The 18,588-nt window shown below is 43.9% G+C and overlaps 2 protein-coding genes across 4 annotated transcripts; both read left to right on the top strand.

Moving 5' to 3' along the window:
• The first annotated feature begins 7,061 nt into the window (after positions 1-7,061).
• LOC149919641 (uncharacterized) lies at positions 7,062-8,545 on the top strand. Its single transcript, XM_090144399.1, has one exon. It carries the CDS (start codon positions 7,062-7,064, stop codon positions 8,202-8,204), a length of 1,143 nt encoding a protein of 380 aa, XP_090000525.1. The 3' UTR covers positions 8,205-8,545.
• A 2-nt stretch (positions 8,546-8,547) lies between these two features.
• Positions 8,548-14,730, top strand: MRPS33 (mitochondrial ribosomal protein S33). Of its 3 annotated transcripts, none has more exons than XM_031589797.2 (3): positions 8,548-8,649; positions 11,087-11,342; positions 13,056-14,730. In XM_031589797.2, the coding sequence occupies exons 1-3, from the start codon at positions 8,583-8,585 to the stop codon at positions 13,159-13,161; spliced, it is 429 nt and encodes a 142-aa protein (XP_031445657.2). In that variant the 5' UTR covers positions 8,548-8,582; the 3' UTR covers positions 13,162-14,730. The 3 variants fall into 3 exon arrangements, with proteins under 3 accessions (XP_031445657.2, XP_031445658.1, XP_031445659.1); XM_031589798.2 differs by having other exon boundaries at positions 8,602-8,656; XM_031589799.2 differs by lacking the exon at positions 8,548-8,649 and adding an exon at positions 8,675-9,172.
• Positions 14,731-18,588: the final 3,858 nt, after the last annotated feature.

The following is an 18,588-nucleotide window of genomic DNA, read 5'->3' as shown; positions in this document are numbered from 1 at the left end:
GGGCAGTCAGGCTGCGTACAGTAGGATTTTGAAGCTCATTAGCAGTTTGCTGCTTATCTGTTTAACTGATATAAGAAGAACTCTCCAAGGCATCTCCTACGCTTGCAGGAAGCTCAGTGTAATGATGGCTCAGCAGGATGGCATCTCTAAGACCAGGGCAGCAAACCTAGCTGTGCTTGGAATACTGTGTGAGCACTGAATGTAACAAGGCCATTCATAGGGCAGGGTTGAGCCTCAGCCACTTAAGACAAGCAAATGACAACAAAAGATTTTAGTGCCTCCACAGAGTACTTTTGCAGACTACCTAACACAGAAGGGGAAAATGAGGACTTTAAAGTGCTTTTGGCAACATTTTTGGGGTATTCAGCCATATGCAATATTGTCATTATGGCTTACACTCTGAAGCTGTTCTGCTGAGAACTTCTGTGCCACAATAGACGCACATTTATTCAATTCTGCTGTAAAGTATCCATCAGATAGGAAAGAATGATGAATACTAAACGGTGACTGAACTCTGACTGCCCAACAGGTATGTTAAAGAGATTAGTCTGCAAAAAAACAAATTCTCTCATTTCCAGAGAAGTGAGTTGAGGTACAAAATTTCTCATGGACAAAAAGAAGAAGAAGAAAAAAAAAAAAAAAGGAACTTTGGAGGTTATAGCCATAAAATCTGAAATCTGAAGGAGGAATTCTTCACAGGAAAAAGGTGAAGCAATGCTCAGAGAACTTTTGTAGGGAGCAGGACTTATTCAGCTTGGGTATTGGTGAGGTGTGAGAGTATGAACTGAATGGAAAATAACTAGATAGATAACATAAAAACCAGCCCTCTTCAACTGAAAAGACAAGCCACAACCTGCAATAAGAAAGATCTTGAATACTTCTGAGTACCCAGCTGCTGCACAAAAGAATGCTCTCACAGGTTGAAGAAACTCCAAACTAAAACAAAAGGTCCTCAATGGGATTGTCTGTTTCCATGGCTAGAAGAGGGAAAGGCTGTTTGATAACATTTAGAACTATAAAGACTGCCACTGTGATGACTTGGGAACCTGGGGGTCCAACCAGATCTTGGAAAACTCGCTGACTGGCAAATAGAGGCAGTGGGTACCGAAGATGCTCCCAGAGTGCTGATGATATATGCTGGGAAGCGTTGGTCAGGATACACTAAGAGAGGGAGAGACCAAATCAAGAAAGCAGGGAGAAAAATCTCTTCTGGAATGCAGCATAAATGTCAAAGGGGCATAAAATATCAGTGCCTGCTGAAACTCAGGGAAGCCTACAGCCCACAAACCCAAGAGGATCATAGAATCATAGAACCATAGAATGGCCTGGGTTGAAAAGGACCACAATGATCATCTAGTTTCAACTCCCCTGCCATGGGCAGGGTTGCCAACCACCAGACCAGGCTGCCCAGAGCCACATCCAGCCTGGCCTTGAATACCTCCAGGGATGGGGCCTCCTTGGGCAACCTGTTCCAGCGTGTCACCACCCTCTGTGATTTAGATCCAAGACTGCATCTTGACAAGAGTAGGCCATCTCAGCATGGAGAAACAGAAATGTGAACTCAAACAGACTCAACCGATCTCCCCACATTTTCTATTTAAGAGAGAATTCCTTTACTGCTGGAACATTCTCATTCATTCTTCTTTTTTACACTTGGTCAAACAGAGTTAGAGATGGACAGTTGGTTTTCCCCCATTTAAAACCTTGATGGATGTCCCTTCAGATGAGTTCTGCAAGGGATGATGGGGGAGAAACTACAAGAGCTCTTATCAGCAGTAAGCCAGGTGTGTCCATTATTTCTCCTCTTTTCAGCTGATGCCATCATTTAATTTTTTTTTTCTTTTCTTTCATTCCACCCTTTAATACTTTGTTCCAGCCAAGAAAACGTGCCTTTGTTCCTGACGCCTTAAAAAGTTTCTTGCATATGGTACATGTTATTGGTAAACTAACAATAATGTTCTACTTGTGTGGTAAGTTTTTCACTAGGGGAAGCTGAACCCTTTTTAAAGAATCAATTATTCTTCACAACTCATTTCTGAAGGAAACATTGTTATCCCCAGTTTACAGAGGAATAACATGGCAGGTAGGTTAATTGACTTGCTTAAGGTCATTCAGTGAGTTAGTAATGGAGTTACGAATAAAGCAAGATTGAACAATGCTCATTCCCAGCCCCTTGGTCTAACCACAAAGAAAAATTCCTTCTCTTCCACCTTAAATACTTCATTTAAATCTATCACTGATATCTATTCTGACATACTGTTGAACTACAAATTAGTCAGTATAAATTACAAACATGTAGATGTGTGGAGATCTACTCACTTGCCTGTTCAGCTTCGTGCGCCCCCTGCTATGCTGAACAGCTCATCTTCCATTAAAAGAGACATGCTGCAGCTCCTCTAGAGAACTGTCAATACCATTTCAGGCTTCAGTCCAAAGGCATCACAAAAGAGAGAGAAGAGGAGCACTTGCTCTGTTTCCCCAGGAGGTGAGAAAGCTGCCTCAGTAGCCCAGCTGCCTGGGTAAGCAATAAGCTCAAGATGCAAATAATTTCTTTTTTCTTTTATGCTGCATCTCTTTCCCAAGTGTTTCCATATTAGATAGCTGGAGTGGCAGCATTTAATAGCTGCATCTTTGTAGATTTCACTTCGAGACATTAGTTTGATGAGTTATTTTAAAGTCAAAATATCCTTCAATTGCCCACCCAAAGTCTGCCAGCCTCTTCATACAGCACATTGTCTCCAGAGGGATTTGCACTGCTAGATGTCTCCGTGGCTCAGTTCGAATCACTGCACAACATAATACAACTGAAGTTCACAAATTAATCATGATCACATAAAAAATGAATAAACACATATGTAGCCAATGCAGTTTTACCAAATGCTCAGAGGGTCTTTCCATTTGACTCAGATGAAGACTGTTCTGTCATATCAATATTTATAAGAAGAGGATGTTAGAAATCGTCTTACAGCATGAGATAATAGTTTCAAGCATAAAATTTCAGAGTGAAGTTGATTACTGTGCATTACTGGAACCACCCAGGTGTCTCTTTTCCAAGAACAAATGAAGTAGGTTCAGATTCTCCTTGAAAGTGTCAATAAACAAGTGCCAATGGGCTAACTCTCATCCTGGTCTTTTCTTCTTTCTGGATATACATTTGTCTTCTTGGGAGACAAAAGCTTGTGTTGCATTTTGTCAAAATCCTACTTTAAGGTTTCTAAATGCTCAATGGTGACTAAAATATATACACAGGATGAATTAACCAGATAAGTAATTCCATACCAATCAAACAAAATAATTCCAGTCCAAATTATCGCCAACAATTCATAACGAGGTCTTCTGTGTATTTTATCATGAGTCCACTTCCTCTTTTTGCTGCTCTGCTCTGATCCACCCTGCTCTTCCCTCCCTTGGTTTCTTTTCCTAACAACAGTCCCCGTGCTCACAACACCCATTTTGCCTCTGAGCACCACATCAACTCACTCTCTTTTGACTTTTTGCAGAGTTTCAACATTTTAGCTCACCTGTCTGCCACTGATCTGCTTCTAAATAATTGCTGACAAGTCCAAACACTCTGCTCTATTTACAACAAAAACCTCGGGAGGCTCCAGCAACGCGTCCGTGAAATTCAGCTTATCACAGGCCCTTTCCTGCTGTCAACCCCTACTGCTTCCTTCCATTCCCTGTTATTATCATCCCTTAGCATGTCAAGTCTAATCTGGGGCGTGGAATCCTCAGAGCAGGGACATTTGCTTTATGAGTCCCAAATACTCAAGGCACGCTTCCAGTGCTACACAGCTATCATAAACTTGGTCTGATCAGACAGGTGGCTCAGTGCAGCAGTCTGTACAGCTGGAGGCCTAGCTCTTACGCACTTACCCACTTCCATAGCCACCTCACTGTTCCTCACTAGTACGATGGTGAATAAGCTGCACAGAGATGAAGGAGTGCAATACAAATGGCTCAGATGGGTACCTAAGAACATCTATGGCTACGTAGGTTGCAATTCAGATTGCGTTCACCTCTGCAAATTTGCAGATATGTTGATATGTTGTGGCTTTGTTGACTGTTGAATCCTTGATATACCTTTCCAAATGCTGCCTTCCTGGCTAACATGCTAATCTTAGCTGGGTGCTTCTCATGCAATTCTCCTCAGAACCCCAATATGAACACTAATGTTATAATGAACATACATACTTGTGGGAGTACATTTTTATTTAAACCTCAGAGTTAATAATATTTGCATGTTTCTACACTGCTGACAAGAGGAATAACATAATTTTAAGGAAGAAAAGAAGAAACAAACTAAAGCAGACCTGTACATCTATGTTAGCCATGTTGGAGCACTACGCTTGTACAGTCAGAGGCGACAACACCGGATCTCTAAAGAATAACAGAATTAAAGGTTTGTAGGTGTTGAAAGGGACCCCTGGAGATAAGAGAGTCTAAATCCATGCTAAAGCACCTGCTCCACAGTACCTCACACAGGAAAGCGTCCAGAGGGATCTTACTTGTCCCCAGAGAAGGAGAATCCATCACCTTCTGGGTAGCTTGTTCTAGTGCTCCATCACCCTAGGAACAAAGAAGTTCTTCCTCCTATTTGTATGGAAGTTCGTGTGTCCCAGTTTTTATCTGTTGCTCCTAGTCCTGTCACTGAATACAGACAATTTAACTCAAACAATTCAGATTTATAAACAATGAGACATTCTCAGTGATTCTGTCTTCCTCAGGATGAACAGGATGAACACATGCTGGCTATGCTCTTTATAATGCACCCCAGGATACCATTGGCCTTCTGGGCCACAAGGGCACACTGCTGACTCACGCACGATCTATTGCCCACCAGGACATGCAGATTATTCACCACAGAGTTCCTTTCCAGCTTCTTTCCCTAACCTGTACTGATGCATGCAGCTATTACTCCCAAGGTGCAAGACTCTACACTTGCTCTTGTTGAAACGCGAAATGTTCCTCCGCGCCCAACTACTTGGACATACACTTCCACAAAGTCTGAGTTCTACCCAAAACAGAGCTGAGGTAGCCACTTGCACAGTGCTGCCTCCACCAACTTAATGAACATTACGTTTGTAAAAGTTAGTTTCTTCTCAAGGAACACACAGCACATAGAGAAGGAGTAGCAGTGCCTGGAAGCGCCACAGTGGTCACCTCAGATGCATACACAGACACACAGATACAGATGCAGAATGTGAAGTGCTGTTCACGTAACTGCTGTAGGGGCAGAAGAACCATGGTGACATCACCGAGCAACAGGCTGTGATGTCACCAAGAGATGCACTGTGACCTCAGCACCATCACTGCTCAGCTTTGGGCGCGGGCAGAGCCTGGCCCAGTCAGTCTCGAGCCTGGACTCCTGCCGAGCGCGTGTGCGAGGTTGGAGGTGGAGCGAGATTTGTCTTGGGTGCTGGGCTGTGCTCTGGGCACTGCTGGCAGCGGCTCTCGCTGCCCGTCCCTACAGCCATCACCCGCATTTCCCTGGCCTGCCTGGCTCAGGCAGCCGGGGCCCCACGGGCGCACGTGCAGCAGCAGAGGTGAGCTGGGTGGGGACACGTCCCCCAGGGAAGAGATTGGGTGAGCGCTGGGACTCGGGGAGCTGCCAGGGCTGCATCGCATGACTCCCACCCATTAGATATTTATAACATCCTCCTCTCAGACCACTCTTCACCAGGCTGAACAGTCCCACACTCTCAGCCTGTCTGCATACAGGAGATGCTCCATGCCCCTAACGACCTTAGTGGCCTCCCACTGGGCTCTCTCTAGAAGTTCCCTGTGTTGCTTGAACTGGGGATCCCAGACCTGGATATGGAATTCCACATGTGGCTTCACCAGGGCAAGGAAAAGGAGAGATATCGCCTCCCTCAACCTGCTGGCCATGATGTTTTGAATGCACTCCAGGATATCACTGGCCTTCTGGGCCACAAGGGCACACTGTTGACTAATGTTCAACCTGTTGTCCACCAGGACATGCAGGTTCTTCTCCAAAGTTTGCCTTTCTAGCTCCATTCCCCAGTCTGTATCAATGCATGCAGTTATTCCTCTGCAGTTGCAGGACACTGCATTTGTCCTTGTTGAACCTCATCAGGTTCTTCTCCACCCAACTCTCCAACATTTCTCTTCCACAGAGTCTCAGTTCTACCCAAAACAGAGCTGGGGCTGCCATGCGCACAGTGCTGCTTTCTTCCCCTCCACCAATCTATCACCAGCAAACATGTTTATGCCATTTATTTTGTTCTAAAGAACCACAGAGCACTCAAAAACCATGAGGTTGCAGTGGGGAGATGCTGAATTCATTAATGATGAGCACTCTCCTCTACAAGAACAAGGAAAAGAAGCAAAATTTAGAAGCTGTGCATCTTGCAGGCATGCTTATAAGGACTCAGAAACAAGTGCAGACATACAAATTTGAAGGGCTGCTGGGGTGACTGCTGTAGGGGCAGAAGAACCGTGGTGACATCACCGAGCAACAGGCTGTGATGTCACCAAGAGATGCACTGTGACCACAGCACCATCACTGCTCAGCTTTGGGCGTGGGCAGAGCCTGGCCCAGTCAGTCTCGAGCCTGGACTCCTGCCGAGCGCGTGTGCGAGGTTGGAGGTGGAGCGAGATTTGTCTTGGGTGCTGGGCTGTGCTCTGGGCACTGCTGGCAGCGGCTCTCGCTGCCCGTCCCTACGGCCATCACCCGCATTTCCCTGGCCTGCCTGGCTCAGGCAGCCAGGACCCCACGGGCGCACGTGCAGCAGCAGAGGTGAGCTGGGTGGGGACACGTCCCCCAGGGAAGAGATTGGGTGAGCGCTGGGACTCAGGGAGCTGCCAGGGTCAGGGCTGCAGCTGAGGGACCTCTGAGGGTGTGGAGCATAGCGTGACCCAGATGTGGGGCCAGGAGGGTGTCCTGTTAAGGGACCTGGGCTATTCTTCTGTCTGTCCATGGGATGGAGAATGACTGCAGCCTCTCTCCCTCTTGCAGTGCGCAACATTCACCCCTGTGGCATTGGTGAAGAGGAGCAACACCTCATCCTCACTCCCCAGTGGGCCACAGCATAAGAACCATGGCAGCAGAGCAGGAATGGGTATGTCCCATCTGCCACGATGCATGCCAGGACATTGCCTACGTGGTGCCATGCCATCATGAGTTCTGCCTCGGCTGCATCCTGCGGTGGGGCAAACAGAAGAAGAGCTGCCCGCTCTGCAGGAGGGACATGGAAGTGGTCAAGGTCGCTGCGCGGGATGACAGTGAGGACCTGAACTTCATCATCAGGCCTCCAGCACCACCAGTACCTACCTTCCAGGAAGGCACTGCTCTAAACTTCAGCAGCTCTAGTCCTTCATCGTCCCCTTCGCTGTCTCCTCTGCCATTCTCAGATGAGGAAGAGGATGAGGAGGCAGACGAGGAGACAGATGAGGAGACAGATGAGGAGGAGGATGAGGAGGATGAAGAGGATGAGGAGCTGGAGGAAGAGGAGGCAGAGGAGGGTCCTTTGGTGGGCGGTCTCCGGCCTCTGGCCTGGGCACAGCTGTTCAGGCAGCACCAGGAGATCCTGGACCCTGTGCTGCCCAGGCTGCGCCGGGAGCTGAGAGCCATCTTTGACACTGACTGGTGGCCGGCAATGGCAGCAGAGAGCTTCATCTTCGATGCTCTGTGTGACATCGGGCCGAACAGAGAGGAGCTGATAGAGCTGATGTGGCCTGCGCTGGAGGACGAAACTGAGACGTTCATCCAGGTGCTCCTCGACACCATTGTGCACCAGTGCAGCGAGGAGGCCCACAGACTGCTGGGTCTGCAGGGCGCCCACGTGTCTGGGGCGCAGGAGGAGGGCCCTGCAGTCAGGGGGCAGGAGGACAGCCGTGCGGCCGCCCCTGGCCCCACAGCCTCCCCACAGGTGACCCTCACATCAAGGCCCGGACTCTCTGGCAGCACTGCGACGTCCAGCAGAGAGGAGCAGCCCAGCACAGCAGGGGCTGACATTCATGCGGGTCCCAGTCACGGCCCCGCTGCACACGCAGCGAGGGAAGTGGAGCGGCCCTGCGAGGAGATGGAGCAGGAGGCAGCAGCAGGTCCCTCTGCCCGGGGCAGCAGCCCCTCCACTCCTGGCCAGTCTCCTGAGAGGGCACGGCGGCCCCCTAAGAGGAGGGCTGACAGTGACCAGGACCCACAGCCACCCTGCAAGAGGCCACCGCCTCAGTGGGACTAGCAGGGTTACACTTCTCCTTTGTAAATGTGTAAATGAATAAATAATGATTACAAAGAATCACGGAATCATTGTGGATTGGAAAGGCCCAAACCCTAAAGCATGCTCCGTACAGCCGGGCAGAGGAGAAGGATCAGCTCCCTCAGCCTGTTTGACCTTCAAAGCCTCACAGGGGCAGCAGAAGTGTCTCAGTGGAGTTTCTAAAACATATGTTACATAAAGTCTGTCATTTTATACGACATATTTCAGTTACTCATGTTTATACGGAATAAAATATTTTGGGATTCGTTGAGTTTAAAAAGGTAATCACTGGACAGCAAAGCGCTACACACTCAAGACGGAGGTCACGCACCGCCCTCTGGGGCGGGATGAACACCGCGCATGCGCAGTGCTCTGAGTTCCGCTTTCCGGCCCGCTCTGCCCGCTGGCCGTTGCGGGGCTGTGAAGGGTGAGCGGTTAATTGCTGCGCGGGAGATACGCACTATGCTGAGCGTCCCCGGGTGTCGCAGCGTTCAGACCGAGCCCCCGCCTGAGCGAGGGGCTGCGGGGAGCAGGAGGGGCTGTGAGGGGCAGAGCGGCCGGGGCTTGCTGGGGGCTGGGCTGTGATGGCCGCGGCTCGTGGGGACCGCGCTCCCGGGGTGGGCTGTGTGTCGCTGGTTGTGGGAATGTGAGGCTGCTGTGGAGGGGGAAAGGGGTGGTGTTGGTCTGTGCTGAGCCGGAAGGAGGTGTCTGAGGCAAGCTGGTGTGTTAGGAAGAAAAACCACGCAGGACAAGAAATAACAAGGTTTGCCTACCCAGCAGTGCCACGGAATCTGAGGTCACTCTGAAGCAGGGTGTTATGGAGTGCAGCCTCATTTCTCACGTGTTGTTGGACTGGCAGTGATTAACCGAGGTCTGGATTTCTTTAGGGGTTCTCTTTTCTCTGGTGACAGGTGACAGAACAAGGGGAAATGGCCTCAAGTTGTGCCAGGGTAAGTTTAGGTTGGATATCAGGAAACACCTTTTTACAGAAAGGGTGGTTAAGCACTGGAATAGGCTCCCCAGGGAGGTGGTTGAGTCACCATCTCTGGATGTGTTTAAAAACCATTTGGATGTGGTGCTCAGGGACATGATTTAGTGGAGGGTTGTTAGTTAGGGCTAGGTTGCAGTTGGACTAGATGATCTTTAAGGTATTTTCCAACCTGAGCAATTCAATGATTCTGAGTGAAAAGCAGGTCCCCAAACCGCTGCTCTGCGTCATGTAGGGGCTCAAGGTATTTTAATCTTCAGGCTGCAATTGGAAGAGATTAAGCGAGCTTTGCATTTGAGTACAGTCTGGTAATACTTTCAGAGCAGTGATGTCAGTTTGGGGATGATTTGTTTTATCTCTATATGTAGGATTTAGGACTGGATTTGCTGAAATGATTGATTTAGCAAGTCAGCGATCATTCCCCTGTGTAATAGATGCACAAGCTGAAGTGCCACCCTGCCATCATTTGAAAGCTGTCTTTTCCTGTTAGGCTCGTTGCTTTATTTTGGAGGCTCTGACACTTGGCCTTCCCTTTTGTTGCTCTTGCCATTATTCTCTTTGGCTCAGAATACCTGTGTTGCTTTCATGCTCTATTTTCTTCTTGCTCTTGTAGTGCTTTGCTAACAAGAGTGACTGAAAGGAGGCAGTTGTACATCAGTACTCCAGGGTAGTTGTGTGTAAGAGAGGTTACAAATATTTTGGATTTGTGTTGTTAAGAAATAGTTCCCCGTTACCACGCTAAGATGAACTTGGCTCTGTCCTGCTGTAGTCCCAGCTCCATGCTCTCTCATTTTTTTGTGCTTATCTTCTGGAATCAGCTGTGCAGTGCTTCTGAAAACAAGAATTTAAAAATGTAAAGGAAGCATGGCGTGCATAGCGAACAAACTCCACTTGATTTTTCTGGAGACTTTTGTCATCATTTATTCAAACAGACACATTACAGACAATGTATAGCTTCAAGTACAGAGTCATGGAAGTTTTATTCTTGTCCATTGCATCCCAAAAGTGAATTTTTCTAAAACTCCTGGGTAGGATTGCATTTTGTGAACCCTTTTCCACTGCCCTCTGAGAGACTGTGGATGCTGTCTCTGTGGGCCCAGTAACAATTGCTTGTGCCTTCACACACTTCTTTCTGCTGCAAGATGTCTTTAGGTGGGAGACAGCTAAAAAGAATGGGAAGCTGCTGATGTGAGATTTTAGGGGGCAAAAAAAAAAAAAAAATCTGATGTGGAGAAATTATTTCATTCCTTTTATAAAATGAAAAGGTGTAAGGAGATGTGCGAAGAGAGTGGAGAGACAGCTGGTAGAAATAGTTAAGGAAATGGAATTGAGATAGGACAGATGTCTTTAATCAATTGGTAGTTCAGACTGATACAGAGAAACAGTACAGTTAATAGGCCATTTTTGTAGCAGAGTTCATGCAGTGCTTTAAACAGAGTGAGAAATTTTCAAGAGCAAAACTTCCAGGCTGCTTTCCCAGTATATTTATGTTGTGTCTTGTGCTTTTGTGGCAGTCAGAAGCGTCACAGTGGGACACCATTTTTCACGGAGTCCACTCTGTAATTGCTTCTGTGCCTAGAGTATAAAAGGTAACTCTTAGCAGGCTGGTGAGAACTGCTAAGAAAAACTAGGCATGGTGCGAAGGTGATTCGGCATAGGTAATTCTGTAATGTCCTAGTTAGAGTGTAAAGTAGTGTTGGCATATTCTTTATACGTAAGACTATTGTGTGTATTGAAATTAGACTGATTTTTGTGGAAGGAATGTATTATTTCAGATGTGTGCAGTGTACACATCTGAATAAGTTGGTTTGATTGCTTTAATTATGGGATAGCTTGCAGTGCTCAGGCATCTCGTGGATCTCGTTTCCTTTTGCAGGAAGGTCCAGCTGTGTATGTGTGCCCACTCATCTTTGGGAAATGTCCAACGTTTCCAATTATGCCCTTCGAATGGCCCGTCTGAGTGCTCAGATATTTGGAGAAGTTGTCAGGCCAACTGACTCAAAATCCATGAAAGTTGTAAAGTTATTCAGTGAGCAGCCTATAGCCAAAAGGGAGGAGGTCTACAGCTGGTATCCTCCTCACAACACCTACTATGCCCTCATGAAGAAACTCCGTTTTCTTGGTCTCTACAGGTAAGTGCCCTGCTTATGGGATGGGAGCAGGACTGGAGATGGAAATAGTGGGGATGAGTTCTGTTGTAATTTTTTCCTTATGGACAGGAGGAATAGAAAAAAGTCCACTTCAGAATGTGGTGCTTATGGAAATTGGTACTTGTACTGAGGGCAAGGAGAGCAAAATATGTGAGTGTTGTCTAAATAACATTTCATGTCTGATTGATTAGAATCTTCTATGAAAAAGACTTCCGATGTCACAATGGTCAACTGGTTATTTAAGAAATAGTTCTTACCCTGTGTGGGAATGTCAGGAGAACTGCTCTGTAGAGAAGAGCTGGGTCTGGTTCTGAGTATGCCAAAGCAATGCGCTTTAAAGAAGTGATAATATTACGATAGAAATTGCACTGAGAAGTGTTAGCCTGTATTGATGAATCATTCAAAAAATAAGTGAAATTTAGAAGAGAAATCTGTGTTTGACTGGAGGAGCTTTTTATTCTTAAGTAAATTAAATTCAAATATGACTTAATACCCTTATTGATTTCATTTTCATCAAAGGCAGTTGTGTACTTTCTTCATGAATTTCCACGCTCGAGTAGAAAAAAACTTCACTGCTAATGAACATCAGCAGGTGTCAAATGCAGTCCTTTGACTTCAGTCAGGTAGCACTGAAGAATTGCCTTAAAAACCTGGCTGCTAACCTTGTAAAATCAAACCAGATTAATTTCTATTGTTAGTGTTGCAGTTTGGCCTGTGAAGGACTGCCTCCAAGATACTCTTGGTTTTGGTGAGCGTGTGAACACTTTATTATGTATGGACACAGAAAGCTTCAGTGACATAATAATGTATTTTTCCCTTCTTCCTTCCTAATCTCAGGGTTCCTTCTCTAGCTGCTATCTTTATAGAGAGCTTGTAGAGAATCAGATTTCCTGCCTAGAAACATGTGACAACAGGTTGTAGACTAAAAGGACCTGATAATAATTTATAAGCGTTTTGTTTCTTGTTTAGAAAAATTGTGTTTAAAAATAGCAGTGCAGCCATTTTAGGCCACTTTGAATGCAGTTGTCACTTTTGAAAAATAACTTTGCACAGAAAAACGTGGATTAAGAGATTAAATAGAATTTATTGTAACATTATTGAAGGTTAATTATCTCTGTCAGCACCTTCCTCCTCCTCTGTTTTATTTTCCCGTTAAGGGTCTACAGGAGCTGATGCTTTCTTCATAACTCATTGTTGAAGTCGCCTGAGAGCGGTGTCATGTACTAATTATTGCTCCATGGGCCCCTCTCTTCTTAGAAGCTAATGACCTGAACTTAGTGTAGAGCATCTAAAAGCAGTGTGCTATTGCTAAACTGCTGGGTTAGATGCTAAGAGGGAAATTCTCATGCTTGCTCATTTTTTTTGTTTTCCATTGTGTTTGAATGAGTAAGTGAGAACACTGTAAGAAATGCATACACACACAAGTGTGAATATGGACATACACACACCCTGTTTCTTGCTGAAAAGAGCAACCTTGCTAGTTCTGAAAGATGCAGAGCAATTCTTTCGCATTATTTCAGTCAAAATTACTGCTAGCAGTAGCACAGTGTTCCAGTATTGCATTGTGTTCCAGTATGAACTTTCTTGTTTGAGAAAGTTGATGTATATTTTTTTCATTATCATGAGGTTCAAAGGAGCTTTTCCATCTAGATATTCCAAGAAGTAGAGCAGCTTTTTCTTTTCTTCCCCACTTAGAGATGAGCATCAAGACTTCAAAGAGGAGATGAGGCGGTTGAAAAAGCTCCGTGGAAAGGAAAAACCAAAGAAGGGCGAAGGAAAGAGGGCTCTCAAGAAGAAATAGTGCTCACTGGACAGTATAACAACTGTGGAAGAGCTGAAGAACACCTGTAACCCACAGTTTCTGCTCCCAGATGGAGGGGGCTTAGTATGCGATCTTCATTTGGAGCACAAGAAACACGTTGTGAAATACTGGAGTCCACCTTGGGAGTGCATTTGGGTCTTAGTGTTTTGCTGGGTGTTATTAATTCCTGTATTTGAAATATTCTGGATGCTGTAGCACGTTTGTTTATCATGAGACCCTTCCTGTACCCAACTAGTAACAACAATAGTTGGAAAAGAAGAAAAGTCTCTGTGTTTTTCTTGGATACATCAGCAGCCATGTTCCAGTTTTTCTGGATCTGGAAAATCCAGAATCTCTTTTTTTTCCTCTTTTACTTTCTTGCATTGCTATCAATGCTGTTTTGCATTTGACCACAAAAAGAAAAAAAAATGTTTCCTATTTCTTTATTTCTATTTATTTCTATTTATTTCTTTCTATAGTGCTGCTTACTATCTTGCCTGTTAGGTTGAGTTTTGCTCCAGGTAGCTTTAACATTGATCATCTTTTTAAAGTTGCTGTTAGAATCTGTGGTTTTGCACTGGATAATCCTTGATGTTCCATTGCCTGCCTGCAGCACTCTCATTGTACCTTGAATATTTAGATACTGCCATAGAAGCAACTGAAAAATGAGGGCTGAAGCTGCTTTCAGGACTCTGCTAATTAAAATATGTGTTTAATATTTAACATACATTATTTAAACATAATGTAAAAGGATTTTGAATACAGTCCAGTTGCCTAGAGGACTCATGAAGTGCTTCAAAAGGTACAAAACAATTTTATAGATACGCACTAAGTTTTTTTTTTTATAGCTATGCTCCTTTATTGTTGTTAATAATTACATGTATATACCATCTTTACCTGTCACTCACTGTCACGGAACACAAAGTATAGAATGTAACTCTGCTGCTTTGTTTGACCACATATGTATCCTGCCCAGAAGTGCCTTGAAACTGCATCTTTAATTTCCAGGCCCCAGAAACCTAGAGGAACAGCCCTGAGCTTCTAAAGGAGAGCTATTCAAACCTTAGAATGACTGGGGCATAAAGCATTGCACAGTAAGCTTGAGGTGTGCTTAATTTTTGCATACGGAGTCATTCTAAAGTAGGTAACTACTAACCTGGGGCCACTTCTAAACCAAGCTTGTTGAAATGTGGTTTTAGAGGGGCTTGTCTGATGGGTGAAATTGATGGATTTACATAAATTTGTAATGGCTTCACATTTTTCCTTTACCAGTGTTATGAATTCAACTAGTGCCAATTGAATTAAAGGTTGTACTTGGAGATGCTGTGGAGTCTACTTAACTGTGGCAGCTGCAGACTGCTGGTGCCTGTAGTAGCAGCAACTATATTGGCCAGGACTTGGCATCTTCAGAAATTAAACTGAAAATCAAATATTTTCTCTGCATTTTAAAGAGGAAAACACCAGCAGCAAGCTTTGTTTTCCTGTGAATATATAAACATACACAATGAAGTATGCACACAGCAAAAATTGATTGTATTTCTGCTCCAGTAAAGTATACACAATCTTAAACTCTGGGTGTGTGAGGAATCCTGTTTATTTGAGTATTATATATAAAATGCTTACACAACCTAATAGATCTGCTAAGTTTATCCTTCTGAATCTCCGTTTAGTCTGTTTAAGGACTCAGCATCTACAGTCTATGGAGAGCAGTGAATGCCACAGCTATCCTGTGTCTTCGCTAGACATAGTATGGATTCAGCAGTGTAATACTAATTGGAGCTGAGGATCAGATCTGGTCTTGTCTGCTCAAACCACCTGGATATTTATGGATTGTAAGGAGCTCTTGTTGTGCACAGGAAAGTGAAAGCCTTGTTGGTCTAATCAGCAATAACGAGCCCCTTTGTCTGCAACCTGACAGAGAAAACCTACCCTTGGAATCAAAGCATCACACTGGGAGCATACTTTAGGAACACACAGCAAAGTATCCAAAAAGGCTTGTTAAGTGAACAGCTGTGAAATAAACACAGACAATGAATCGTTGGCGTTCATCCCCATTCTGCAATGTTTATGAAAGCAAAGTGGATAGAGTGAAGTCATTTTAAAGAACAATCAGAACTTTTAAAAGAAAAAACTGTGTGAGTACAGAAAGAGTTCCCCTGCCTAATTGTTCATAATTTTTCTTCTGTGGTATTTATTATCTAGAATTACATCTTTTAAAAAATGGTTGTTTCCACTCTTCTGAGATGATTAGAATCATGATGGTTCAGCATTGAATTTGTTCCAGTCTCATTGGAAGTCTCATTACTTGCGGGGAGTGCAACTATTCTGTTCCAGAACTGTTTTCTTCACTCCATGAGTGGGATAGAGATAGACACTTTCCTAGTTTCTAACTATCACTCTATTATTTAATAATAGACACTGCCCTGAAAAGGACTACTTTTTGTGAATTGCAGCACTTCCACAAATTGAAATTCAGTTTTGAAACATCATGACAGATACTAACCCAGTGTGTATATTTGGGAGGGGAAGTAGAGTTTCACCCATATTCACAGGAGCAGGATGAGAAAACTTAACTTCTTAGAACTGTCAGTATAGTGTCATATCCATTTTATGTACTAATAATAAGGCTCGGTTTTATTTTTATTTTCCCTTTGCAATTATTCTTTTCACCATTTGAACTCTATGTTTTGTTACAGAATTCACTCTTCCTGAGGTTATGAGCTGACTGTCCTTGGCAAATGTTTAGATGGATATTTTAATTCTCAATCGGAATAAATCCAGATAAGTGATCTCTGAGGGAGTAACTGAGAGCCCTACCCCTAACCTCTTCTGAATCCTGAACAGGTTAATTAAGTGTCACTGCTGCCCTCTATTAAAGATGAGCAAGAACAGGCAGAGGATATGCGAATGGCTTTAAATCATAAAAGTGGAGGCTTAGGTTAGATATTAGGGGAAAATTCTTCACCTGAAGTGTTGTGAGGCACAGGAACAAGCTGGCCAGAGAAGCTGTGAATACCCCATCCCTGAGTCCTTGGGCAGCCTGATCTGGTGGGTGGTGGCCCTGCCCACAGCATGGGATTGGGACTGGGTGGGCTTTAAGGTCCCTTCCAACCAACGCTGTTCTGTGATTCCATGATTACATGTTGTGTGCTCTATCTCACATGCCAGCTTAGTTTCCTCAGCTTCTGTTGGTTTGTGACAGGAGTAGCAGTACTGAGTTTAGACAGGTATTGGCATTAGAAAACAAGGTATCTAAATGCTACTAAGGTGTACTCCTCTGTATCATGTAAATAAATGAAGGTTTTATTTATTTTTTAACTGTAACAACTGGTTTTGTACCTCCTTGTGTTCTGTTTGTCTCTAGTTATAAAGTCTGTCTTCAGTATAGTATAGTTGTAGCTGCTGAGAACTTCCTTCATAATCAAAAGTTATTTTGTAAAAGAACCAACCTAGTTGCTATATATCCTACAGAGAGCGCAGCTATTGCTGGACCTGTTAGTTTTGAAAGTCCTGCAGGCAGCAGAAGTCAACATGTTTTATAATAGTGGAACAAACCAAAGCAGTGTTTTTTGTTACACTTAGTAGTGTGCAAAAATACAGGCACGTGCTCTGCTCAGGAAAATACTAACTTAAAGGCAGTTTCTCCTAATGTGGTGTCCATTCTACCTACTAAACCAATGCACTAATTTTACTGAAATGCACCTGACTGCTACTAAGTTGTGCTGTGGTTACAGTTATTAACAGTAAGGCAAATGTATTGTCTTACTTGACAGCATTTCCTCAAGAGTAAATTTAGAATAATGATCACTTAGTCAATGGTGTCATGATGGTAAGCTGCTTTTAGGATGGGAATTTACCCCAGGAGAACCCCGTGTAAAGAGCAGCTTAGTCTGGCCTTAGTAGGACTTGTGCCTCTTTGCATTTCAAGGCTTTATTTCAGAGAGCTTTTTCATGAGGGAGTTGATGAAGTTGATGACATTGTTAGCACTTGAAATAAGCTGTGGTAAATTAATGTGGTCACACAGTTTGAAAATAATTCTTCTTCAATTGTAAATACTTAGGAAATTTTAAAGCACGTGTACACATTCCTCCACTACTTGAAGGCCATTTTAGCATCTTTTCTTTTTTCTTAAAAGAAAGCAAAACAAACAAAAAATAACCCCACAACATGCAGTAATCTGTATGTTTTATAAAAGCTTCGTGATTCTTAAAGGTTGTTTTGATGAGGTAAAAGCTTTGTTTTTGGTTTTGTGGGTTGTTTTTGTTTTGTTTTTTTTTTTTTTAATCATTAGTTTTTCCCTTGAAGCAAAAGGGGTAATATGCAAAGAAAACAAGTGTTATGAGGATGCCAGATTAGGTCCTTTGAAGTCAGTTCTCCTGCATAGCTGTTCAGTTGTGAAGTTTGTACAGTCCCATTTGGGAGCAAATCATGGAAACAAAACCTGCAAAGACACTCTCTGTTATCTTGATACTGAGGCATGTGAGAGCAGAAACCTCACATGCAGCTGCATTTCCCTAACCTGCCCAAACAACAATGGAAAAGTCAAGGGTTTTGATAATAAGACTTTTCCTTGAGAGTGAAATAAGAATAATGATCACTTAGTCAATGGTGTCATGATGGTAAGCTGCTTTTAGGATGGGAATTTACCCTAGGAGAACCCCAAGTAAAGAGCAGCTTAGTCTTGCCACAGTAAGACTTGTACCCCTGTGCATTTCAGGCTTTTCTTTCAGTGAGAATTTTCAATGAGAGAGTTGATGATATTGTTAAGATAAGACATATTAGAAATGTAAGAGGAAGCAGAAGTGGGGGGGAAAAAAAAAAAGCATTATCATAAATTCTAGAGGTGAGAATGAAATACTGCAAATGGGCTGGATATTTTAATTGGATCTTTCCATGCCTGCACATCTGGAATAGCATGAAAGACATCTTACTCTTATTCTCCTTTTCAGTTTTCCTCCAGTATAATGATAACATGTCTTAAGAGCAGACAGGAAGGAACAGACTTGAAAACATTAGAAAGTATTTTCTTATGAAGGCTCAGCAAGAGCAAAGCACAGCTCTAGTGTGCTTAAATGGTGAGGAACACTACAACAGATACCTAAAGGCCATGACCAGCACACTGGCTGAGGAATTACTTAGGGTTGTGCACGGTGCTAAATATGAAATCAACGATCTTGACACTGAAGTATCTTTATAAATACCATGTTAAACTGTTCTGGGTGGGATACTGCTAAAAACTCCACAAGGTAAGATATCTGGAAAAACTGAGAAGGCTCCCTAGAGGTATGTTATGTTTTTTTTTTATCAGAGGCAGTCAGAGCTAGACTGAGTGAAGTGTTACAAAACAGAGCCCAGGGACCACTTCCCTCTTGGAAGAAGAGGCAGCAGATGGGATGATCTCATACATTTTCTCATGCTGCAGCTAG

Source organism: Phasianus colchicus, chromosome 1 (genome assembly GCF_987193195.1).
Source record: "Phasianus colchicus chromosome 1, bPhaCol1.hap1.1, whole genome shotgun sequence".
Classification (NCBI taxonomy): Eukaryota; Metazoa; Chordata; class Aves; order Galliformes; family Phasianidae; genus Phasianus; species Phasianus colchicus.
Note: the sequence above shows the minus strand (reverse complement) of the source record. Positions and strands in the feature narration are given on the sequence as shown.